At 38.8% G+C, this 25339-nt stretch overlaps 3 protein-coding genes across 6 annotated transcripts; 2 read left to right on the forward strand and 1 right to left on the reverse strand.

Annotated features, from left to right (window-relative positions):
• The first annotated feature begins 2006 nt into the window (after positions 1-2006).
• On the forward strand, positions 2007-5883 carry LOC131793825 (synaptotagmin-14). Of its 4 annotated transcripts, none has more exons than XM_059111310.2 (4): positions 2007-2276; positions 2769-2880; positions 3110-3309; positions 4147-5883. In XM_059111310.2, the coding sequence occupies exons 3-4, from the start codon at positions 3215-3217 to the stop codon at positions 5489-5491; spliced, it is 1440 nt and encodes a 479-aa protein (XP_058967293.1). In that variant the 5' UTR covers positions 2007-2276; positions 2769-2880; positions 3110-3214; the 3' UTR covers positions 5492-5883. The 4 variants fall into 4 exon arrangements, with proteins under 4 accessions (XP_058967293.1, XP_058967295.1, XP_058967292.1 ...); XM_059111312.2 differs by having other exon boundaries at positions 2801-2880; XM_059111309.2 differs by lacking the exon at positions 2007-2276 and adding an exon at positions 2308-2627.
• Positions 5884-11334: 5451 nt separating this feature from the next.
• LOC131793861 (high affinity cationic amino acid transporter 1) lies at positions 11335-14354 on the forward strand. Its single transcript, XM_059111362.2, has 2 exons — positions 11335-13297; positions 14010-14354. The coding sequence occupies exons 1-2, from the start codon at positions 11494-11496 to the stop codon at positions 14213-14215; spliced, it is 2010 nt and encodes a 669-aa protein (XP_058967345.2). The 5' UTR covers positions 11335-11493; the 3' UTR covers positions 14216-14354.
• A 6205-nt stretch (positions 14355-20559) lies between these two features.
• Positions 20560-24184, reverse strand: LOC131793918 (uncharacterized). The gene is made up of 3 exons (XM_059111420.2): positions 23736-24184; positions 22895-23043; positions 20560-22658 (listed from the first exon to the last, which is right to left on the reverse strand). The coding sequence occupies exons 1-3, from the start codon at positions 24027-24029 to the stop codon at positions 21317-21319; spliced, it is 1785 nt and encodes a 594-aa protein (XP_058967403.2). The 5' UTR covers positions 24030-24184; the 3' UTR covers positions 20560-21316.
• Between the last annotated feature and the right edge of the window lie 1155 nt (positions 24185-25339).

The raw sequence follows: 25339 nt of genomic DNA on the forward strand, positions 1-25339 counted from the left end.
TCTCGTCACTTGCATGTTTTGATTCCTGTCCATTAAGCTTGTCCTTAGAGGAGTAAGAATTTCCTCGCAAAGCTGCCTTTTGCAAGTTGTAATGAAGAGCTCAGTAGTGAGCTCTAAATTGCATAGCTTTGGGAGTTTATAGTGTGCATTGAAGTCATTTATACAGACTTAAAACATCATCATCCTGTACCAGAAGTTCACTTAAGTGCAAGGTTGATATACTATAGCTGCCTTTCCCTTCAACTTAACCCTTCAATTCCAATGAGTGACCAAGACGGAATTTCTCCTCACAATACCAATAAAATAGCAAGCAGACAAGAGTTCAGAATGAAGAAAAATGTCAACTAGAGGATTATAGTTGATCCATTATCAAATTCTCTGAGCCATCATTTGGAGAGTTGTATGGCAGACAGTAGGGAGAGTCACTATTGAGATCTTGAGAGTGAAAGCTTTAATAACTGAGCTTTCTCAAACATGCCTTAGCACAGGTTTGGGTAGTACCTCATGCAAGCCTGATCCTTTTGATGCTCTCTGTTATAGACTTTGGTTAAAATTATTAGTTGTTGGTCCATCAGCTTCTTGACAATTTGCATACTGTAAGCATCTGTATGCAAAAAAATTAAAAAAAACTAAAGTAAGCTATAATATAGTTAAATAGTTCATACAGCTTCCATGGTTCCAAGACCTTTTCCTTTGCCAATTTAGCCTAATTTTCTTTTAACACTGGTTCTACCACAACACAATTGCAATGCCGTGTGGAACTTCTACCAGGACTGGTTGTTTGAACAAAGTTTAGCCGTTATTTAACAGAACTTCCTTCCAAGCAATCATTGATTTAGCTGAACCTTTTGTCTGAACATTTATTTTTGTGAGCAGTGTCAAGAGGGCTGAAAGCTAATATTGGAAGGACATTTATTTAATTGAATCAACCCTCTTAGTATAGAGAATCCATGAGGCTCACTGCTCGCATAAAACCACTGTTTGGGTTAGACCTCATGTAAATAACTGGCTCCAGTGTGTGCATGTGCACCCTTCATTCTGAAGTAACACCATGGTAAAAGATTTTTGAATGATTATACTCAGATTGTTGTGATTTTTAACAAAGCTTTTCCTCTGGGTGGTCAACCCTTTAACTCCCATGAGTGACCAATAAATAATTTCTCCTTACAACATCAATACAATATCAAGCAGACAAGTAATGAAAAAAGAGATTATTAGATTGATCCTATTCCAAAATCTCTGAACCATCATAAGAATTGTATGGCATACAGTAAGGAGAGATACTAATGAGATCTTGGAAGTGAAACGGTCGGGAGGCTTATTCAGATGAGAGTTTATTACCATGGGAGGCAATTAGACTGAGGAAAACAACATTTGTCATCAAATGTGACTAAATTTGCAAAGTTAGATATTAAATTTATTAATAAAATTCCTCCTCAGAGTTAATAATACAAGACAAAAAAATTAACATTTTTCAAATTTAACAATAAATTCAATATTAATTTTATTTTGAATTGTAATAATTACATTTGGAAAACCACAAGCACAGCTAAAATTTTTCGGATAAAAAATTAATATGCAGGAACTGCTACAATAAAAATGATAGTTTGCAATCTAGAGAAAATTTCATGATGATTTTTGTAACGGAAAACTAAACAAAACAAATACAACAGGTCTTAGATGATGTTTACTGGGATCAAATGCGATTCCGAAGTTTTAAACCCTCCTTGAATCAGCATTTTGAACCACACGACTCAAATGATGCTCTTAATGCCACATTACTTAAACCGCTGCCACAAAGTGCGTGGCTCAGGTTGAAATGGGAAAACATTATTTCTTAAACATTTACCTGGCTGGAAACTTTGGACATTTGCATGTTTTTTTGTCATGTTGGTTTGTGAACGCGGCCCCGGTGGGTTAATCAATTTTGGAATTATTTACTTCATCGCCAGATGGTCGCGTTCACGGTATTGCATTTGAAATAAACGCCACTCAGTCTATGTAAGTAAAAAAGCCCAAACAATCGCCTTTGTTGAGGGAAATATAGTCTCTGTCGCATCGCGATGAAAGGCGAGTGGTCCTAATCTCTAAAGTAGAAAACTTATGGGTTTGGAAAAAAAAAACCGCAACACCAAAAATTAGGAATAGCAATTCTCATTTCAAGTTGTGACTTTTTAAGCTTTTATTTGCTAACTGTGATTATAAAAGGCTCAAGAATCGCCCGCAAAAAAATAAGCCCGGCTGTTTAGAATGGAACGCGTTGAAATCATTTTATGGTAAGTCGGATTGCGCAATTTATAACTGTTTCAATTTTGCCGTGATGTGGCTTATGGCTCGACAAGGCACAAAATGAAACATCTATTCCTAACAAAAGGAAATCTTGTGTCATAAAAAATACGACGTGAAGAGTTTATGGGCAAAATATTTTATGTAAATATACACATTTGGAAGCAGGTGCATTTAAAAACAGTATATAATTAATTGATTTTCTCGAAGCTTGTTGGCCAGTATTTTGGGTCTTCGTAATTTGTTGCCAGCGATAAGAACTTTGATGCCTAGAATTCACACAGAGCTAGCAAGGAATTTACCAAACAGCGATTCCCAAACGATCCAGGCACGGTTTCAAGGTATTATTTGGTCATTTTAGGTCAGAGCTGCATAATTTTGACTCCATCTAGATTTTGCATTTAAATAATTCAATTACGTCCACGAGAGATCGTATGCGAAGAAAATGAAATTTTCTGTGTGGGCACTGTAACAATTCCTAGAGCCCGAGAGTAATTTTCGGCGTCTTGTGTAGCAAGTGACCGATAATGAAAAACGGATTGGCTGACGGCATCAGTTGAAGGATTTGGTCAAGGAGATCCATCGAGGCAAACGGTGAGTGCAATCAAAGTATTTTGGGGAGGAAAAAGACAACTTCTCATGTATACTTCAAAAACATTTTGTGTTTTTAGCGAGTTTGCGAGCACTGTTAGTATTTTCCCTTTCGACGAATTGCAATTGTGTTAATTTCTTTCGAGTCCCTATTCGACCAATCGAATCTTGTTTATGTTCCCGAAAAGTGAAAAGAGCGTGTGCTAATTGATGTTCTCTCTAATATTTCCAGAAGTTTGAGAAAAAGTCTTCATTTTCAATATTCTCAACACCAGATGGACGTCTAATGCATTACGGACAACCGCTTGTCTGTTAGCGTTCCTCACTCGCGTAGCGGATGGATTTCACGGCAAAAATTGGTGGTTTTTTTCGCAGTATTATTAACCCAGAGGGTGAAACTCAAAACACAGACAAATCAGCACAGGAAAATAGGTAGGAAATCTTACATAAGGTGTAAGATTATTTTCATTGTAACCGTGAGCCTGTTTTCATATTCAATTGCGTTCTTTATGTCGGTTGTCGAATATGATAGGGTGGGGTTAGGAATTCCGCCGCAAAGAATTTTCTGCCCTCGGTTTGATTAAACAAAGTGGATGCACGCAGAAAATCAGGAATTAGATGGCTAGAAAATCCAAAATAAATTATTGAAACGTGACTAAAAGTCGAGTGTTTGGCATGTTTTGGTTGTAAAGAGCGCGCGAGAGCGCAGAATAATTTTAAAACACAAGGACAGCTGTTGGCAATAATTGTAAAGTCAAATTCATTGCTTAAGAATATTTTGGCTTTTTAGTCAATAGGAAGCCACCAGGTTTGATAAAGTTGACAATAGAAAGAGGTTAATATGTTTGAATAGAGCATTTTCAAGTAAGGAAAGAAGAAACGCCAATTTTATTAGGCACTGAGGGAAAATTCAACTGAAATTCAGGCTGACAAAGGCGAGCTTTATCGAAATATTATTTAACGAACGAATGCAGAACACGGAAAACATACATAATTGACCGAGCAAATGTTTTAATTTCGTACATTCATGAAAGCATCTTAAATGAGTCGGGAACCAATCAGGGAAGCGAAACGTGCCAGCAAATAAACAGAACTGGAGCATTAAGAGTTTAGTAGACAAAGATGAAGCAACGATTCTATTTGTTCCAAGCCATCTTCCTGGGGTCTGTTTTGCTAATATGTCGTAATTGAGGCCTCGGATATGAATGTAGTTCGTGTTAAATTTTTCATATGTCCTTTGCCATTGTTTCGCTGTTGTCTGCATTTCAGGCAAGCATCCAGCGACACAAAACAGGGAGAAGAAGAGGGGGACTTCGACGAGCGTGATGCGGAGTATCTAGACGATGACGACGAGGAAAACACGACAGCGTTTCTCACGCGAAATAGTTCCTTACCGCTACCTAGTAAGTCCAAACAAGACTCATCGTCTAACGCCTTGGCCTTACAAGTGCCTAACACGGCAATTAAACGCAGAAACACCCTCGCTGGTACCCCAAGTTTCGGCCTAAGTAGTCTAACAAATGGCAGATCGGCACCCAGCGTGGTCGCGCGCACGAAGCAAAGCTTAGAAACCAGTAGTATCGTGTCAGACGACGAGACGGTTCGTGGAAGCGCAGCGCGAAGAGAGTTCGGGGGACTTCCGACAAGAAGTCGGAGCGAAACTCCGCGAGCATTTGGTGGCGGTGCGCCCTCCAAGAGGATATCAACCTCAAGTTCTGTGTCTGACTGGAATATGGATCAAACAGTACGCGGAGTTGGTCGGCTTCATGTCGTACTTGACTTCACCATGCACACGGCTAAGCTGTCTGTAACTGTTACAAAAATAGAATTTCCACCGTATCACCAAAGGGATACTTCTTTGTTAGAAGTGAGCGTCATGCTGTTGCCGGGAAAACGGCAAAGTTTTCGAACAAAACCGAGAGACTTTAATGAACCCATGGCGATGTATTTGTTTCCCAAGGACAAGATCAAGGATATGTCGCTGAGATTTCGCTTGTATGAACAAGGCACTATGGGCTCTAAGCATTTATTAGGCGAAGGAACGCTACGGCTTCGGTCGGTGGACTTAGATTCTGAAATGATTCCCGCATGTGTTGATTTACAGCCTCCCGGATCGTATGTTCCGGAAGCTGCTTCGGGCGCGATCATGTACGAAGGAGAGCTGGCCATCTCCGAAGAAGATCGGCCCGAGATTTTACTGTCCTTAGAATACCGCCCCATTACGGGAAAGCTTCTTCTGGAAGTTATCAAGACAAGAAATTTAGGAATGTTGACTGACTCAAAAGCACGAGAAACATATGTCGCAGTGAGGGTTGTTAAAAGCACTGGAGAGTTAATTAGCAAGAGTAAAACTACTCCAAGACGGCATATGATAGACCCCGAATATAATGAAATGTTTTTATTCCATGTTCCGGAGCATGAGCTCAACTCAGTGACAGTTTTACTGACTGTTACGAGTATTACGGCGCGCACGCTGGCGCTGAAAAAACATCGATTTGGTCGTGTGTGTCTTGGGCAGAATTACAGCAGCGAAGAAGAATTGCGGCATTGGTATGAAATGACTCGACGGAAAGAAAAATCCATCGTGGCATGGCATAGAATTAATGAAATTTAGGAACACTATTGATACACCAAACAAGAACTATGGCAAGATCATCAGTTTATTTAGTACGTTTTACAAGAACAAGTCTGCATTTCCAAAACGTTTCAATTAGTACAGCCGTTGGTTCGCACATTATTGTATTAGGGACGTTGTTTATATATTTTCCAAGTGTTGTTGATCCGATTCACCGACAGGCAAATAGGTTAGTGGAATGTTAATACTTATGACTGAATTATCCCAGAAAAAAATTCACGGGAAGAAACAATTTTATAAAATTATTTTTAACCCCAAAAGGGTCTGTTCCCGAAACAAGGTGTTAATAAGTTTGAACATACTTGTGAAAGTTTGTGTATCTTTTAGAGCAGACAAATAAAATGAAACCACGCATAAATTGACTTTTTCATATACATTAATAATGACTACAGCTCTGAAATGATTTTCGCTGGATAAACGGATACATCTTTTGCTTATAAGTATGCTATCCACGATTGAACCGCACCCAGAGCGACGCTAAATCACGCCCTAAAATAAAAATCGAAATACTCTCATTCCTTTTGCAAACTCAAGTGTTTGAGAGAAAATTTTCCGTGTAACTGTAAACATCAAACTGATGCAACATTTTTACGAAAATAGAAATTGAATTGTTAACATTGCAGGAAACAAGGAACGTTTTGTAGTAGTTTTGTGAATGAAATTTTGAATTCAATAGCTAAAATTATAAAATTCTGAATGTTTATTTCTAAATGAGTAAAAACCAATTATTTTAGTAACCTCAAGAGGAACATTTCCACGAAAATTTATCTCGTTAAAATATGTTAATTTTTCTCTCTCTTTTGAGAGAATCCTTTTCCTTATTTTCTGGTGACTTTGCTGATTTAAATATTTCTAAAATCAATGCGTTGTTCACTGAAAAAATAAGCCAATAGTTCTCAATTGCATGTCTTTGATAGGTAATACTGTTGATGTGGTAATTCTCCTCTTGGTTAATTATTAACTCAGCTCATTACTCAGCCAATGTAACATATTGGTGATATTATGTTCAGTGAAATGACTCCTTTGAACTTTTACTCTAGTTTAATCATTGGACCAAGAAGCTGGTTTGTCTTTGTGAAGTTTTTGACGTCTGTAAGAGGCAAATGATTAAGGTGTGACATGGAACTGTGTTTGCATATAAACTGAATGAAGAGATACGCACATGCGTGTTTCAAAATGCTTTTCAAGTTTACAAAAATACATCATTTGAACACTTTGCAGGTTGGAGTTTCGATTAGTATTAAAATAAGGAAGTGATTACTGAAACACCTATTTCCAAGTGAATTTTTTTGTTGTTTTTAATGTAATCGCTCTTTCGTGGTGTATTTTTTTGTTACAACTGCTGGCTAGGAAACGTGCCAGTAGAATTTTGACTACAAAGGTAATTTGAGTTCAGTGCACGTGTCAGTATTCATACTCTATCCTAGCCTCTTAAGTTACAATCGGTATTAACTATGCGGATCCTTGGAATATTACAAAAATCATTTTGGAAGAGGAGAATTAGGATTTTGGTTGGTGAAAAATTTCTTAAGTGCTATGCACAGTTTATAAGCTCTCCTCGACGGCTCAAGTAAAGAGTTCGATAACTGTGGAAAGCTGACTAAGTAATTAGGGATGTTAACAAGCAGAATCAATGGCTAAAGCTTTGTGTTACGTTCTGGTACACTGCTCTTTTTGTTTTAGCCATATGCACTCGGCAATTATAGTGTTTGGGGTCTCTGTTGGGGTATTTGAGGGAAGATGGCTCGTGCAAACTTGCTGACTGAAGGGTACCTGTAGTCTTTGGTCACAGAGACCTCTTAATGTACCACTGCCCTACTGCTACAACTTGTACCGTATTCCTTCTTAAATTTACTACAACTCCTATAACTACTGAGAAGCTACGCCCTTATGTTCTCATTTGGTTATGTTTTCTTAACCTTGGAAGTTGACACTGCACCTGTACGAGTTAGCGGCACATATAACTGTGTGGTATACTATTTGAAGCACTAAAGGCTTAAATTATTGATATCCTTTGTAGTTAGAAAACACTTATTGATGTGAAGCTTACGCCGATATAAAGTACAAAAGTTTTACGCGTGTAAAACGTTTAAAAGCGTTGATATTTATATAAAAACGTCGAATTCGCGACTGTATCATCAGAAAACCCAAAATTATCTTTCTTAATGTACTCTTTAAAACAATTCTTAATTTAACTACAAAGTGGCTCAATAACAGCACATTACGAAGAAGAACTTTGTTTATTCGACTTTGGTGCTCCTCCCGGTCAATACTAATTTACGTAATCATATCAAACAAGGCTGCTTGAGTGTTCACTTCCAATAGATATACTCGTCCAATTTGTCTCACTGATGAGAATGTTCCACTGAGGTAACTACTTGTCGAGTAGCTGCTTAGTGTCATCGGTGAACTAATTTGGACATGGCGTCGTTCTTAGACCCATTTTATGATTTTATCAACGCAAGTTAAAGCGATGAATCATAATAATGTTATGAATGGGCACAAAAAGCGTCTGCGGTTTCAACTTTTAAGAACTTTGAATAAAAACAAGTCATGGTAAGGCGCATTTTTTTTTCTCATCCAACAAGTCATCATTCTGTAGCGTTTTGGATTTTTACGTTAAGTGGATCAATCACATCAAGCATAATCTCTCTCATGCACCAAAATTATATCAAACACATCGTTCAAAGTTGCGTTAATTTTTCCGCATCATGATTCATTCATTCTGTTGAGCCAAGAGAGCATTAATCTCTCCGTTACGCAATCTAAGCTAGCTTTGTATGGCTTTAAATTTCTGCATAACACCAATCATTGTAAGAAGCATCTTTTGCTTTCTGGTTTCCTTAGTTCTTCAAGATAACTCAAAGGGGTTAACCAAAATTTGAAAATTAATGTTCAGGCTAGGAAAAAACTTCTTTCAATCACCTACTGTTTGTTTGCCAGCAATTTAAAAATCCTTAGGTCTGATTCAATCGATATATCTGAGAACCTTGGCGCCTTGGTCGTAAAAATCTTATCATTTAACTTCTCAGTTCCGGTGATTTCTTTCTTTCTTATGTTGTTACGTTTGCAGTTCTGTTTCTTTGACAGCAAAGATTGAAGATACAGGGAGTGTCGTTAAAGGGAAGGAAACCCGAGCGCACAATCCATTTACACAGAAGGGAATCTTAGGATCTTGATTTATCTCTTACATGCAGCTGGCACTTTTGGAACAGACATTGCAGTAATTTAGACACAACAATTATCCAAATCGACATTTAGACTCCCTTAAAAACACCAATTAATCTAAAAAATTAAAATAAAAATGCATCATTTTTCTTTTCTTTTTTTTTATTTTTCAAAAAATGAAAACAAAAAATTGTTTCCAACTGTTGCATTGATTTCAAACTAGAGCTAGATAAAACGAAGTAAATTGAACGTCTAGGACAATATTTGCATTTTAGTTCTCCACGCGAGATGTCTAAAGGACTTGATGTATTCATCTTATTGCAAAGTTATATCTCGCTCTTAATATGGGTAGGTACTCAACACAGGAAAAGAAATTTAGTTTATTGTTGAATATTCCAGATTAAATTATTTCCAGTCGTTAATGCGCAAAATTTTTATCTTCAATTTTTTGACTTCTACTAAAGTAGGTACCACGCTAGTAAACGTCAAAATGTGTGGTAAAATTAAAAGTAAAAAATTATGATGGTGGTGCACTCTGCCTGCTTATCAGAGGTGTTTGAATTCAATAAGTGTAATCAATAGAAGTAATCTTTTGGAAAGGGTAGAGATAACTGTAAGGGGCGACAATAACATGATTAGCGCGTCCGTCATGCGAGGAAGTTTAGTTGAATCTTCAACAAAATTCAGTGCTTACCGGAAAATCGCTTGGCTGCTTTACAGTCTTTTCAATAAAAGACAGGAACTCGCGGATATTATGTATCTGAAAAATTAAGGTCGTTTGTGTGTCGTGTTGTTGCTGTCCACGCCTAGATTCAATTTAGCGTGCTGAGTTAAAATGGCTCTCAGACAAATCTCAGCAAGTCCAAAAGCTACGGCAAGGATACGTCTTGAAATAAACTTGACCTTAATTACCGATCTATACCCTAGCTATTACCGTCTCAGTCGGAAATATCTTCCATCACTAGAGCTATCAAGGTAACGACTCTGTTTGGTTGCTGTTCTCTTCTGTAAAGATCATTGTCATGTGTCCTTATGCAGTCATAAAAAAACTCTGCAGATTTATCGTTAAAGAAGAAGCCATAAAACCATACAATTTTTCTTTCATTTATTTTAAAAAAGTGTGTATTTTAAAAGTATATTAAGTATAGTAAGTAAACATATCTAGGATATTTATAAGAGAGGAGCATAACAGCTCGAAAACTGTCCTATGAAAATATCTTAATATTTTGATTACAGACGCCGTCATTTCGAACACTTCTCGATAATCTGGCTCCTCGCCCAAACTGCTGGAATCATAACTCACCGTTCACAAAATGCCACTATTTTATTTAACAAGAAGGAAATCCCCCAAAATGAAATTCACCCTCGGCGAGGCTTCGGGGCTTTCCAGTATTTCTAAGGAAGCGAAATTCGTATCATGACCATCTCTTGCCCAGATGACAGCAAGAAAGTCAGCCAGGATAAGAATGATTGATTTTAAAAAAAGAGTAATTAGAGATTTAACTTTGAAAGTAGAATTATCACAGGTAACAGCTTCGTAACAACTTGATTTTTTTTGTTCAATTGCATGTTCTGGACACTAAGCAACCGTTTAATTTAGTACGTCACTGAATACATTTTAAACCATTTTCAAAACGTTTGAAATGTGTTTTCTAGAGTCTACAGACTATCAGCTGCTTTTTTTTTGCGTAGAAGTAAGGAATAAAAGCGTTAATACCCTCACTGAACTGTAATTGCACATTCCTTCCCCAGAAATTTAAGTTTCTCTCACCCTTCCCCCCGAAGTGCTTTGGCTGGTGTCCAATTAACTGATTGTTTGGCTGAGCCGCAAGTAAAACTATAAACGCCGTGAACGTTTCCCATACCGGATTTCTAGTTTGTTCACTGTAAAAGGGAAGAAGTTAATGATGCTTGTCCAATGTAAAGGAACCTTTGATGTTAACTTGGTCCTGATTAGTATCTTTGTTGAGAACATGGATGTCAAACAAGCCTGTTTCTTGTGAATTGTGATTCTTCTCAGTTAAATCATTTTCAATTAACCTGCGGCTAGAAGCGTGTGAAATACATGTAGCATGAATTTTAGTGACATTAACAACCACACATTTGGACAAAGGCCAAATTGTCGAATCTAGCGAAATTCGTCACGGATATCAATCTACTTAGACAGTTTCCAGTATAGCTGAACACATTTTGGCTTTCTTCTCTTGTCTGTCGTGAAAATTTGGTTAGCATATTCTATGAACGTTAAACTTTTCCCATCCTTTGATGACAGAGGGTGGAAAGACCTGTAAAACGTTAGGGTACCTGAAAACTGTCACAAACGTCCTTTTATCTCTCTATATCACCATTGTTTATCTATTCAAAGGTCTGGTTATAAGATATTCCGGTTGAGGGAAACAAGTGGAAAAACCAGTGGATTCGTTTAAATGAAATTAATGTGACATAAGGAGTCGAATGATAGGTTAATCAAATATTCATAACAATTTTGACCTAAGGCGCGCCCTGTATTTAGCTTTCAACAGGTGGTTGTCCACACTGCGCATGGGCAAAATGCTCTTACCCAAACCATTTCAAGCTACTCTCGTGAATGAGATGATCCGGTTAAATTTGTAACTGTTCAAACCCTGTTTGAGTCCAATTTGAGAAGCGACCCGTCGAAGCTTAAAGTCCGACTGGTCTGGAAGATAAATTCCATCCTTTGGGCATTGATAAGGGAAGGATTGTCGATAGAAGAACAGTGGACCAAACGCTCTGGTTTATTAGACAGTATCAACACAGTTAATTATCCGAGCGTTACAGAGTCTTTTTCTCGAATGGCTGACTTGTTACATTGCTTAACGAGAAGGAAAAAAATTACCCAGGAGGAGAAAACAAACACCGAGTTGTCAAAATGTCTTACAACATGGGATTTGACATCTCTTGGGATTGGGGCCACTCTGGGTGCGGGAATCTATGTCGTTTCGGGACAAGTTGCCGCAAGTATTGCGGGACCGGCGGTGATAATATCATTTGCGTTGGCGGCTGTTACATCTATCCTCTCAGGACTGTGTTATGCTGAATTCGGCGCGCGTGTACCCAGAACTACTGGCTCGGCTTACGCCTATAGTTATGTCACTGTCGGTGAAATATGGGCCTTCATAATCGGCTGGAATTTGATTCTCGAATACATGATCGGTACTGCCGCCGATGCACGAGCTTTAAGCGCTTGCTTCGATTATGTGATTGGAAATGTGATAAGGAATTTAACGCTGACCTATATTGGAGAGATAAATACCCCAGGTCTGGGAACCTATCCTGATATCGTATCTTTCATCGTCACTATCATTGTAACAATCGTATTAGCCATTGGTGTTAAGCAATCATCAACATTCAGTACTATTTTCAACATTTTAAATATTTTGGTTGTCCTTTTTGTCGTAGTAGCTGGGATATTTTTCGTCGATACGAAAAACTGGACAGAAGGACAAGGTTTTTTCCCGTATGGAGCCTCGGGAGTGTTAAGTGGAGCAGCGACCTGTTTCTACGCTTATGTTGGCTTCGATATCATTGCCACGACAGGTGAAGAAGCCAAAAACGCACCTAAATCTATACCAGTTGCTATTGTTGTGTCCCTATTAGTTATATTTGTATGTTATTTTGGAGTCTCTGCGGTAATTACGTTGATGGTTCCTTTCGATCAGCTCGACAAACTTTCGCCAATTCCTAACGCATTCGTTCAAAGAGGATTTCCTCTGGCTAAATACATCATTGGTATAGGCGCTGTTTGTGGCCTATCCTCAAGTCTTTTAGGCTCTCAGTTTCCTTTGCCTAGGATCATTTATGCCATGGCGTCAGATGGATTGCTCTTTAAATCGTTGGCGAAGGTGAACCCTCGAACTGAGGTTCCTGTGATTGCCACTGTATACCCAGGGCTTCTGACAGCTATAATTTCGTTGTTGTTTGATTTAAATGAGCTAGTTGAAATGATGTCCATTGGGACATTACTTGCATACACTCTAGTGTCCCTTTGTGTTTTAATCCTTCGTTATCAACCTGATGCTCCTGAGGTACCTTCGACATACCTATTGCACTTTGCCGCCGAACCAGAGCAAGATTCGTATGAAAAACATTCTTCACCCGATTATATGACAGACGAATGGGACTACGAAATATCTACAAATAGAATGGTACCCACTCCAAATGCTGCGGACAGCTGTAGGGAGTATTTAAACAAAGGTTTATCTGCGGGAGAATTGAAAAAATCTTACAGAGGAAATACGAAACAATTTGTACAAAATAAACCAAGGAGAGGACCAACGGCACAGAGCTTGCGCATTGTGCAGTGGGCAGCAACTCTAATGTTTTTCTCGTTCATTGGGTTCTGCGCAGCAATAGTTTATGGTTTGGATGCCTTACAAAGACAAAGCTACGTGATTGTAATGTTTCTTGTTATTTTCGGAATCCTGATTTTATTTGCTATTGTTGTGATTTGTTTACAACCTCAAAATGCCAAGAAGATCTCATTCAGGGCGCCTTTTGTGCCGGCTCTTCCAATGCTCGCCATCTTCTTCAACGTGTTTCTGATGCTGAAACTCTCCCGATTGACATGGATCCGCTTTGGAATTTGGATGGGCTTAGGTGGGTACTTTTTAAAAATTATAATGAATAGTCATCGATCAAGCAATAATCCTCCGGCCATCTAATGTTCCGAATAAGCATGTGTGCCGAAATGCACCGGTAAGGGCGTGCCAACACGTACCAATAGCAGATAACCATCATGCTACAAAAATAGGACTAAATAACGATACCACATATTTAAAATCTCTTGACTGAGAAAGACTAGCAAAGAGCACACTTAGCGTTGCGGTGCTCATTTTGATTGGACTTCCTTGGGTCTTTTCAGTAATAGATCACAGAGGATATCAATATGGGGTAAGAGCATCAAACACTCACGCGCGCGTGGCTGCGAAAAGACGCGCGGCAACATGGAATCCATTTTTTTAAGCAATCGTGAGTTAGGTAGCCAATCAGATTACAGCAACTGTGATAGAGCACAAGTAGATTTATACTAGTATGGAAGTGTTTGTCAGATATGAACTTCTGATATGGTTCAGCCCACCAGCGATCTCTCTGAGGCTCCATGGTAGAGAACTGGACTACAAATTCCAAAGGGCTCAGCCGTTGGATTTCCTCAGTTACTTTTCTTTGTCTCATGCTCGTGACAGTGATTAGTACGTTTTTTTTCATTTGACGACCGAGAAGAGAATGAACTATTTTTCTCTTAGTACGTTTATCTTTTTTTTTTTTTTTGTAATTAAAATCACGAAGTTCTCCCTTATCTCTTAAACAGGTGTGCTGTTATATTTTGGGTATAGCATCTGGAACAGTCGCGAGAGAAATAGAATGCTCCAGGGACAAGGATCATTTGACAGACAGGTTCTGTTAGCAGAAAACCTTAACAGCATGGACATTGAATATGAGATGGAAACAATTCCAGCTCATAGGGACGATGTGGAGGATTTTCCACCCAGTCCGTTTAAATGGGACAGCTTGTAACTATACGGTAATGGTAAATAACTTCCCGTCTCCTGAATGGAGATTGATGCTTCTCTATATCTGAACAGAAAACTGAATGAGCCACGAGGAAGTGTTTGGTTGGAAAGGAAATTATTTGAGGTCAGATTGGCGGCGATGTTGAGGCATGTTTTCCCTTCCTGCCCCCCCCCCCCCCCCCCAATTCCTTTTTCATTATCTCCGTCTTCAACAGAACTTGCGTGCTTCGTCCCATCACTTCATAATTATCGGACTGAGTTCTCCTTTGCCAGCCTGGGAAACACTCGCAGCATCTCATTTCACTTTGTGATTACACCCTTTTGATACTCAATTAGTTGTTGTATCACTCCGGCGCAACGCATAGGCAAAATATCTATAAATATGATTATATAACGACCGCTCACGTAAACTGACGTAACCTGACAACGAGGCTTCGAGATGGAGTTATTGGGGACATTTATATAATTTGATTCAACAGTGTTAGCTAAGTGAATAAAGGGTTTCTTGCATGTGGCATTTTATCGCTATTATAATGATGGTGTGAAGAACAGTGAACCCCCTTTAATTAGAGCACCGATTATAGTTGAAGGACTTTCCGTTACCTCAAGCTGTGTTAGTGCATCACTGTTATTTTACCTTGAGTCTCACGTACCCTTCCTTTGGAGCTGGAGCTTTTCAATGAAACTTGAATAATTGGAAAACAAATATAAAATGGTTTGGTGTAGCAGTATTTGCAACAAGCTAATAAACTAGTCGTGTTGCAGTCACTTATGCCAATCAACGTCGCTTGAGGAATCTTGAAACGCCTTACTTTGAACCTGATAATGTTCTGGTATCCTCAAATACCTACAACGTCTGATTTCCTCGAAAGAAGCCGCCACAGACGGTTTCTTTTTCCCCGAAACTTTCTCTCGTTCTTTTTGTTTTTGTATTTCCAACATGGCAGTCCTAAAGTCGCCATCAGAACGAATTTGAGATAGGGCATGAAACCATTTCGACTTTTTCAGAGGCTCCGTTATTTCTCGAAATTTGACTGGCTTGTGGAATGCTGAAAGTTGTGTTTTAAGGGTAAAGGCTGTTAAATTACCAGCAAACATTTTATCGTCAGAGGCCTCGTGAACTTTTAACATGGACGATGCGCGAGTCCTGTAGGCGGGTCGTCTGTCTGCGCAAGGCGAAAGGGTCATTTGGTTATAGGAGCCTTGTTCTATCGAAGTTTCGTTCGGTTGATTTATTTCAAAACCCATCGCGCTTTGTACTTCCTCAAAAGGGTCCCACAGTGGTTCCAATTCCTTTGAGCAAGTTTGTAAGGCCTCCTGAATGTCACCTGTGGATTTACGCATGAATGAAACTTCATCAGTTGACAGAAGATATCGAGTTTGCTTTTGATTAGATGGAAGTGGCACGTGATCACATATTTTAGCAAAGTTAATCCTGTCGTGGTTTTCTTGCTGTACGGTTTCTTTTTTAGGATAATTGTCGTTTTCTTTTCCTGATTTTTCAGCCAAAGGTACTGAAAGGCTTCGGCTCCTGTCGACCTTGTAAATGCCTTTGCAGCTTGAGGTCTGTTCTTCCAAAGTACCATGCTCGTTGATCCACGGATCAAAGGCCACAAGCCTCGCGCATGCCCTAGCTCTGTTCAGTTTAGGACTTCTGTAAATTTTGCTGTTGTCCAAACTGTCAGCATCATTTGAGACGATGGTTGAACCAGAAGAGTTTCGTTCCGGTTGGAGAGGAGGGTTTCGAGAAGTCGACTGCAGTTTTGGTGATGATGGAGTCAGAGAATTAGTAGAAGAGCCATTAGAGCTATGTATTTTCGTTTCCTTCGGAAATAACTCCCCTTCTTGTTCTTGGGCTTTTATATCTATTTCTGTTTCATTTTGTGATTCCTTTTCAGAGTTAACTATACCACTTGGTGTATCGGTCTTCTTTAACTCTGAATTTCTGGGCGCTAAGTTTGTATCGTTTTCCTCTTCCTCCATCGAGGGGATCACACCGCTGGATGTATTCGTTTCCTTTAATTGTGAGCAACTTGACCTTACGTGCTCCTTTGTTCCCCCATTTTCCCCATCGTCAAAACTAACTTTAACTTTATTGGTTCTCTTTGAGCGTGGACTTTTGGGCTCTGTGTGCATCTCTTTTTCGCTTTTCTCCCCAGTGTCGGTCTCAACGTTTGGTATATCGGCCCGGTTTAATTGTGAAGTTGACAATCTAGGGTCTTTCTTTAACTCTTTGTAACTTTTCTCCACAGAGTCAAACAAAACCTTAAGTGTATCGGCCTTCTTTAATTTTGGGCTTCTGGCCCCTGTGTGAATCTCTCTCTGGGATTTTTTATCTCCAGAGTCAACCATGGCGTTGAGTTTATTTGCCCTCCTCAGTTGTGGACTTCTGGGCGCTGTAAACGTCACTTTTTTGTTTTTCTGCCAACAATCAACCATAGCACCAACTCTATTAACCCTTTTTAATTGTGGACTTCTAGTTCCTTTGGGCACTTCTCTCCGTCTTTCTTCCTCATTGATGACCATAACGGCAGTACCCACCTCCATCGACTGTGGACTTTTAGAATGCGTGGAGGCATTTGAGTTGTCGACGATCTTGACTTCGGCAGCACTATTTGGCTCTTTGCTTAAGCACGAGAGGCTTCGTACTCGCTGAAGAATAGGGCTTCCTTGTTGTTTTGCTGAAGGTAGTACTTCGTTCTCCTTTACAACCATTTGCTCCTCAAGTGATTTAATTTTCAGTTTCTCTTTAGTCATTATATTTCTTCTTTCCACTGCCGAATCGAGCTCACCCGAAGTTATTTCTGCTCTCGTTGACGGTTGAATTACAGAGACGTTGACGAATTTGCTGTGATTAACATTAGAAGCATTTTTATTCCCTGGAGGTTTGGTAAAGCAAGCCACCGGGCTCATTGCCCGCAGAAATTGAGGACTGGAACTTAATTGTACTTTGTTAGGTGCTCTCATCATATTTGGAGTACCCACATGGCTAACGGTTTCCCCTATCATCTTAAGATTTTCCTTCACAACTGTAAGGATTGAGGGGGTGGAAACACAGAGGTACCTTTTGTCTTCGGTTTTCTGAGGGTTTACTTTAAGATGACCGATCGGAATAAACTCTTTTATCTCTCTTGTGACTGATATGGATGGTGCTGACAAAGACTGTTTAAGACGCGGACTTTCAGTAGCTTCTCCATCGGGTGGACTGTCCAGAGTTCTAAATGAAAAACAAAAAACAAGTTTGCTCAGAACCTTCAGAGAATACTTTTTTTAAGCCTCGAAAAATACATCACCAAGAAGAAATTAACCTACTTTAATTTTGCTTGGGTTGAAGAAGTGTTAAAATGACTTATTGTGTCGATCCTTTCAGGCCTCCCGTGTTGCAATGTGTTCTTCAATATTCTGGATGAGGTAGAAGTATCTTCCTGCTAAGATGTAGAGAAACTAATGTTTACTTATGTATCCACGCTGGAAACTCAAGATGTTAGGGAAACTCAAGACGCTAACAAAATAGGACAAGGACTTCAAGCTATGTGAAGATGGTTTTCATATCTTAACGGTTTCCTGTTGCCCAAATACATTCACTGAGAAGACAGAGTTGCTCACTAGTGTACAGTGTACCGTGAGTAGCTCCTGTTCATCTCCAGCCCAAGTTTTTACTCCCACCATACGTCGACATTGATTAATGAAATGCCTGAATTTGCTATTTAACCGCTTTAAACTTTGTTGAATTCAAGGTTACTTCGCTCCTTTAACGTAGTTTGATTCTGCGTATCAAAACACCGAGCCTTTAGATAAACGTGTGGAAATAACCGGCTTTTTTAACGAAAAATTGTGTGCCACTCATCGAGCTGGGTGGAAATTAACTTGAGTGTTCCATCTCCAGTCCCAGTCCATCTCCTGTTCAATATAAGCCTGTAGCTGGGTAATATTAGGGCTATTTTGTTTCTGTCAAAAAGTAGTTAGTTTTACTATGCGGTCGAGGAATTAAACCCTTCGAGTGACTAGCATCTAATTTCCCCTTACAATATACCCCTGATTCAAACATTTCGGTCACGACATTAAAGGAAATGATCACCAACTTGATAAGCTCTTGATTGTTTAACAAATTCTCCTTGTCAGCGCCCTAAGACATGGATGTAAAACATTATGGAGGATATGCATTCTGATATTAGGGTATAAAGAGTTGATCAGGTGCTTTGTTTATATCAAAGACGTGCACGACATTTCGCAAAATTGAGCCAAAAGTTCGTGTTGTACTGCAATGTAAACGTAATAACTTCCTAAATCCTTTTACCTCAGCAATTAAGAAATCGTGTTTCACCTATAATTAAGCTATTGTGGTTATTATGACAATTGTAATCTCTTTTCAATATTATTGAAGAAAGATCACTTCTTTTCTCTAGCAGGCGCCAACCAGACTACTTGCTAATCCATCCATTAGCTAATGGCCTTACTAGCAGTTAAGACAATTTTTAATACATTTATTTAATACATTTAGAGTGACCACTGAATTTCTTATTAGTGAGCACAACTGGGGCTGAAAGCGGCAATAGAACTCAAATTTCATGACGATTTTGTGTGCATTGTGCGATTGCAGTAAGTAAATACACTTTGACAAAATGAAGAAAACTAATTTGAACCCACACACTAAAATATCAAATTTATTAGATCGTGAGCATAGTTTGGGATCTACCGTTCTTTTTCAATTTACTTCTGGTTTATAACAACAGAAAAAACAACAAAAACCACTGCTATAATCAGCGTGACATGTTAGACAGTCTAGCGCTTAGTCAACGTCGCTAAAGTGTCATTTATAGGTTGTGAACAGGCTATAAAGATGTCAGCTCCAAGTAAATGTCTAAGGAAAAGCCTTTGTCAAAGCGTGTCGATGAGATGTCTTTGAGTAAACTCATTAAATATGTCGGCATTTGTGAACGATAATTACAGAGGTGTTTTCCTAGTTTTACCGATTTTTGTAGCGGCGAGGAATGATAGTCTCGAAATGTGAGAAAGGGGAAAACTTTAAACTTTTTGAGGTTTTCTCTAATCTATTTTTTATCTAACCCCGCCTTTTTATATTCTGGCAAGCACTACTCTGCGGAAATAATGTGGCAAACACCCGAAAGAGCGATTAAACAACTTAAAAAGATTTGACGCATTATGACGCGTTGATAAAATAACTATACAGCTTGCGATTCACGCCTAATCATGAGATAAAAAGAAACGTTGTATATCCTATATAAAAATGCTCCTACGGCAGTTTTCACCAGAAACCACGAAAATTTCGTAAATTATTCAAGCTTATAAGACAGAAATGTTAGGGCCAATGAGTAGTTGTTTGTTTTGACTGCCCTACACGATTATGAAATCACTTAGATAAAAACTTTCACTGGCCCCTTGTCCAAAAGGTAATTCTACTTGTTTTCTCTGATCAAAAGACTCGCTTAAACGTTAAAGACGCACCACGAAACAGGGGCTTAAAGGAAACAAACGTCAATGTTCGTCTATCACAGGATTTAATTGGTGTCTCTTGTTCGAATCGGCCCGGCAGTTTTAGAGTCCGCTTCTCTGTCTTAACTAGTTCAGCAAAAATAATCGATCTAATCAAAGTCATTAATGACAAACCTCCACGTTTGCTCCTTGCTGATTTGTATTCCTCTCATTTCTTCTGTTTCGAAGCTTTTCAAATATATTTTCTGGCTTTGAGAATTTCACAGCTTTGCCTTGGGCAAAAATAGGTTTTAATCTCTCTTCATCATTGTCCGAAAACGTAGGTGTTTGTCTCGAACTTTTCCCATCCATAGCAGTTTAAAATTACAACGAAAAATTAACAAGAGTTACTCCTCGTGATTGAAAACAAAGAGCAGTAGTAATGCTTTTCTCGTTTCCGAGAAGAAGTCGTAAACAAAGGTTTTGGCTTATTATTCTTTTTGCCGTGGCTTATTTTAGGGCGGGTGTGATGGATGAGCGGTCATTAGGCCTGTTATTTGCTTGAAGCTCATTGGCTGTAAACAACAAAACCTATTATTTGTGTGTTCAAGTTTTTTCAAAATATCATAAACCACGCATTAGCGGATTGAACGAACTAGAATATATTGTAGTGGATTGTTTCAGTTACTAATTATCTATTTCGCAGCTAATTGAAGTTACGCTAAGCTATTATTCAGCAAAATGAGTGCGAGAGCACCCAGGCAAATTTGTTTTCAGAGCTTCATACATCTTGCCTCGCCACTTAAACTTTTTTAAAAAGAAGATCAAAAGTTATCATCGGAGGTTTTTCTAAACAGTCTCACGATTTCAGTTTTTATTGAGTTTGTATCCAGCAAAATTATTTTCAGAACCACCCTTCACCTGTAAATCATTTTAGACTAACGAAAGTCACTCCCAAGCTGTAACTGAAAGACGTTGTATTCAGTGAAATTTTCCCAAACAAAAGAGTATCACCCGGTCAAAGTTAGTACAAAGTTTCCAACGAGCAATGTGAAAAACTTTTAAAATACAACTGAACTTCACCCTTCATTGCACTTGAGCACAATGATTATCAATTACTGAGCAAATCTATTGAATTCTGATTTGCCCAATATACGCTATTCAGTCGTGCTATTTACATAGGTTTATACTGAAGAAAAGACCTCGAAATTTTCTTTACAGCTTCAGCTTTGATAGCAAACATTAAACTTATGAGATGGTCAAATAGTTAAAGATTTGAAAGAATTTGTAAAACAAGGATTAAAATGTTGAAAAATAACTACTATGTAAGGTTTAAGTATCGAAGGGTTGCATGTGCTTTTTTTAGAAAGGCATTCTTGTGAAATAAATCCACATATTTTTTCTCTTGCATAATTGAGGATATTTTATTATTCATTTTTCGTCTTTGCGACTTACGAAGTTGCATTATTTCTTACCCGCGGAAGGCCTGAATATGACTCACCGGGGTACTTCGAGAGCGTACTTTTTCTTAAATGAAAATACTCTCAGATCGTGTTTGTGAGGTCTGCGATAGGAACCGAGATATTCTTTGGTTTCCAGAACTTTTACCACGAACGTTTTTTTAAAAGATGGCTCTGCTTTCTATTTACACTACTAAACGGATACTCAGCTGTCAATTTTTGTCAAATACCCACGATACACAGTCGCATTGTTCTTCATCTTCTTTAGAAGGCATCCTCAGGTATCTGCAGTTCTTCAGTTCTTCATATAATTGTTCCAAAGCAGCTTTCTTTTTCTCTGTGGCCAAACGATCAACCTCCCGTTGCTTCTGCAAAGCAGTCATGCCGTTCAAAAACATGTTCATATTGAAGACCTTGTGCAGAGCTTTCAACCAGTTGGCCTTACTGATTGGTGTGGTGACATTCTTCTCGTTACTTTCAGTATCCTTTTCGAGGACTTGTTTTGATTTGGATTTGACGCATTCTTTATCGTTTCCCCTTTTCTTCATAATTTTTTGTCCTGTGTCTTTTCTGAAACTCGGACCCGTTGCTGAAGATAAAGAAATAGATCCTACAGACAGTCTTTTCTTTTCCAAGGAAGAGTTCTTCACCAAATTCTTAGATTTTAGACCATGGCTAGACTGATCTACTAGCTTTCCAGAAACACCAGAACTTTCCTCGCCATCTCTGAGCGACTGCGTGGTATCTTGTGTTTGGCTTCTTGGTAACCTGATACTTGAATCGTCTTCTTTTAAGCTTTCTTGCCTTCTTAGAGTACGAGTTCGGCGCCGCCGTAACATACTTGCCGCATCTGAAGGAAGTACGAGACTTTCCTTGCGGCCGACAGGAACGACCTGAGCCTCTACAAATATCTCTCCTTCTTCTGTGTCAGATTTGAAATCCCGATCCTCGAAAACTGGAGGGAGACTTTCAAATGATCTCAGAGAACTCGCTGAATTTGAATTTCTTAATGGAAAGTTTGGCACGGTAAGAGTCTTTCTAGGCAGTACATCTTCGACTACAGGGTAAGCCGTCCTAGTGGGTCGATTAAACTTGTTCACCAGAAAGTCTTGGGCTTTACGGTCGTCAGTCTGAATTTGCGAGATATCCGTAGTGTTGGTGACAGTTGAGGCCCAAGGATTCGTTTCTTGGTTTCTCAGGGAAGAGAAATTATCAGAGTAACTATTTTTTCTCTGAGTGAGTAGCTGCAACGTTTGCATTTCAGGTGGCGATTTCCCGCACCAAGTCTGCCGTTTCAGACGAGTTCCACTGGGTTTTTCCCCTAGTACGGCGATGTTCTGTGCATACTTTGCGTCACTATGGCGACAAATAAGTTCGTCCATTGACTTTGCCACTTCGGACTTGCTCTGACTTCGCAGAGGAATAGCTGTGGTCCACGGAGGTTTTTTATCGCCAGCAAATGGGTCGTTGTTCTTTGATATTGAATTTAAAGGCTTTGTTATCTTCAAAGGCTCTGCTGACTCAACACTATTCACCAAAGGTAACTTTGGTAGCCTAGATGGAAAAGGTGAAAATGATACGGAAGTTTTAACAGAATTACAAAAAATGTTAAGTCAGTTTTGGCTGGCGCCAAGTCCCAACTGCCAGAGCTTATCCCGGTTTAGCTACATACCGACCGGAAGTCCAGCGCATTAAGGCCTCCGCGCGTCTCCCACAAACTTCAATTACATGTATGACTAAAAAAAACCAAACAGTTTTACCAAGATACGTGTAAAAATTATTTCTCTGACCTAGGGGAGGGTTGGGCGAATTCGTCAAGAGTTGATGGTGAAGTTCCTTTTGTGGTTCCTGGCGACTCTACACTGTCAGTAGAACTCAAATGCCGTCGTTTGTCAGCCTTGAACTGCAACTTCACTAAGTCAAACTGACATGGTGTGCCCTGTAGAGTGTAGTTTTGAATTCAAAGGGAATATTAAAAATTTTAAATGCGCAGTTCAAAGATAATTTTTTCTGAGTATAACACGAAACACATGGGTAGCATTGTTGCATCATGGGATTCCTGATTATGTGTACGTGCTCGCCTACACAACTGGACCACCAGCTATACTCTTAGTGATTTGTTATTGTTTGTTGTTCTTTATTCGTATCTGTGAAGTTTTGGATCCTTGGGTCTTGGATCCTCTTCCTCGCAAATACTCAGCCATAAATTCAGTTACCTCGATTGCTACTTAAAGCTCCCAAGCATAACACTGATCAGCTTAAAGTAAACATGTTTGATACAATTTAAAACGAGAAAATTACAATTCTATGTGACGATGTGAGGAGATTTTTCCGTTTGAAGTGGTCTTGTTTTGTTAATCGAAACGCATGTAAACTCGATAGGGTAATTTTTTAATTTTTTGATAGAAATCTTCTCTCAGTTTCAATATCGCTTCGTGATTTAGCCTCACACCTGGGAACCATAGACTCTGAGTTTCCACTTTATTTGTCAACATTTAATCTGTTGACGAAGACTCAAGTTAACTGGGAACTAATCAAGTCAAAAGTTATCCATCATATTTATGCTTTCCCGAGTTAGTTTTCTTGAGTGGGTCATAAAAGAAATATCAAACAAGTCTACAATTCACAAACCGCTGAAAGAGGAGTCGAACTTCCTGAGTTGTTTATTTGTCCTCCACTGACACTATTTCTTCTGCACGTCAAACTTCCCAAGCGTTTTTCTTGTTTGATTTTTAACAATCTCTTTTCTGAGCTTAGTCGTCTAAGCGCTCTTTTCTCCTCGAGGTCAATAGACCCAAGTCTTGTTCTCAAGTTCCTTTCCTCCATTTGATTTCGGGATACTGCAAAGAAGTCTTGCGACGAAGCTGCCTCAGGACCCCTATGTCCTTCGTATCCGGTATTATTCGTCTCATCTAATGGAATCATTTTTGCATTAAATTATCCAGTCACATGCAAAGTGGTTGAAATTAATCTGAACTGGACGAAGCTTTCTTCACTAATGACCTCGTTCGTTGCTAATTAGCTTATAAATCACCGATTCTGCTGAAGGCTTTTTGTTTGTTTGCTCATCATGTTTTGTGCATCCTTCGGTCGATATTCAAAGACCCTGGATATTACACCTAAAAGGAAACAGCAAGACCGAATTTACATTTCAATCACAGCTGTGCTCTAAGCGAGAGAATTGAAATGAGATCTTGATGTTCTCAATGTGTGGAAAAACTTTCTTAAGAAAATAAGATTACTCAAAATTTTGACTTTTAAGGAAAGATAGCAACTTTTTAACAAAGGTTTTCTGTGTCTTTCCACTTTGATAAAAAGGCTCATTATTATTTCATTAATTTTCGCTGAAAATGAATTGATGCGAGTATAATCATTTATATTTCGACTCCTCCCATTGACGTAACAGTTGTCCTATGAGATTTTGTAGTGACGACGCATTTCGCAACAATCGTTGCGAACTTACGATGAGCTATTTTATTTTATACCTTATTTAAGTTAATACTGTAAATCATCGCAAAATTACAAATATCAGTCAATTTTTAGTACAGATTGACAGACAGGTATATCAATATTTTACCTCGGTTTATTGGTTTTGAATAGGCAAATTTCTGAGGAAACAATTGTGATCTCAAGTGAATCAATTGAGTGTGAAACTTAGACAAAACAAAAGCTTAGAAGCTTAGTTCTTAGTTCATGTGAAAGGGTTTTGAACGTTAATATTCAATTTATCTTAATGGATCACAGGAATTGACGTTTGCACCTCATATATAATATAATGTTGTGCAACATTTTCTTTCACGTGGAATACCACGAAATATCCCACGATACGTGTGTATTCCATGATATACACATCAGCCTGGATGCACGAGTTAATAGAAAGAAAATACAAGTGACAAGAGAGATATGTTCTGATATACCACTCGAATATTATCCTCTACTTATCAAAAGGATTTCATGTTTCCGTGTCTGTTCAGTCGTGGATCGTTTATGACGTCAAAATGAAGTAAGTAAGAAATACTGGCACAGTAGGAGTCGATGAATATTGCCCTTCGCATATTTTCACGTCCAAGCTACGAACGCTCATCCTAAGAAATGGAATTTCCGGCGTTTGAGTGGATACGAATTAGCCGGAAATAAAATATTTCTGCGGCACGGGAGCAGTGGAGACTGGGGCAGTTTAAGTGCAGCATGGGTAGAATGGAGTGCTATAAAAGGGATGTTTATCACGTGGGAAA

This window comes from Pocillopora verrucosa, chromosome 9 (genome assembly GCF_036669915.1).
Source record: "Pocillopora verrucosa isolate sample1 chromosome 9, ASM3666991v2, whole genome shotgun sequence".
Taxonomy (NCBI): Eukaryota; Metazoa; Cnidaria; class Anthozoa; order Scleractinia; family Pocilloporidae; genus Pocillopora; species Pocillopora verrucosa.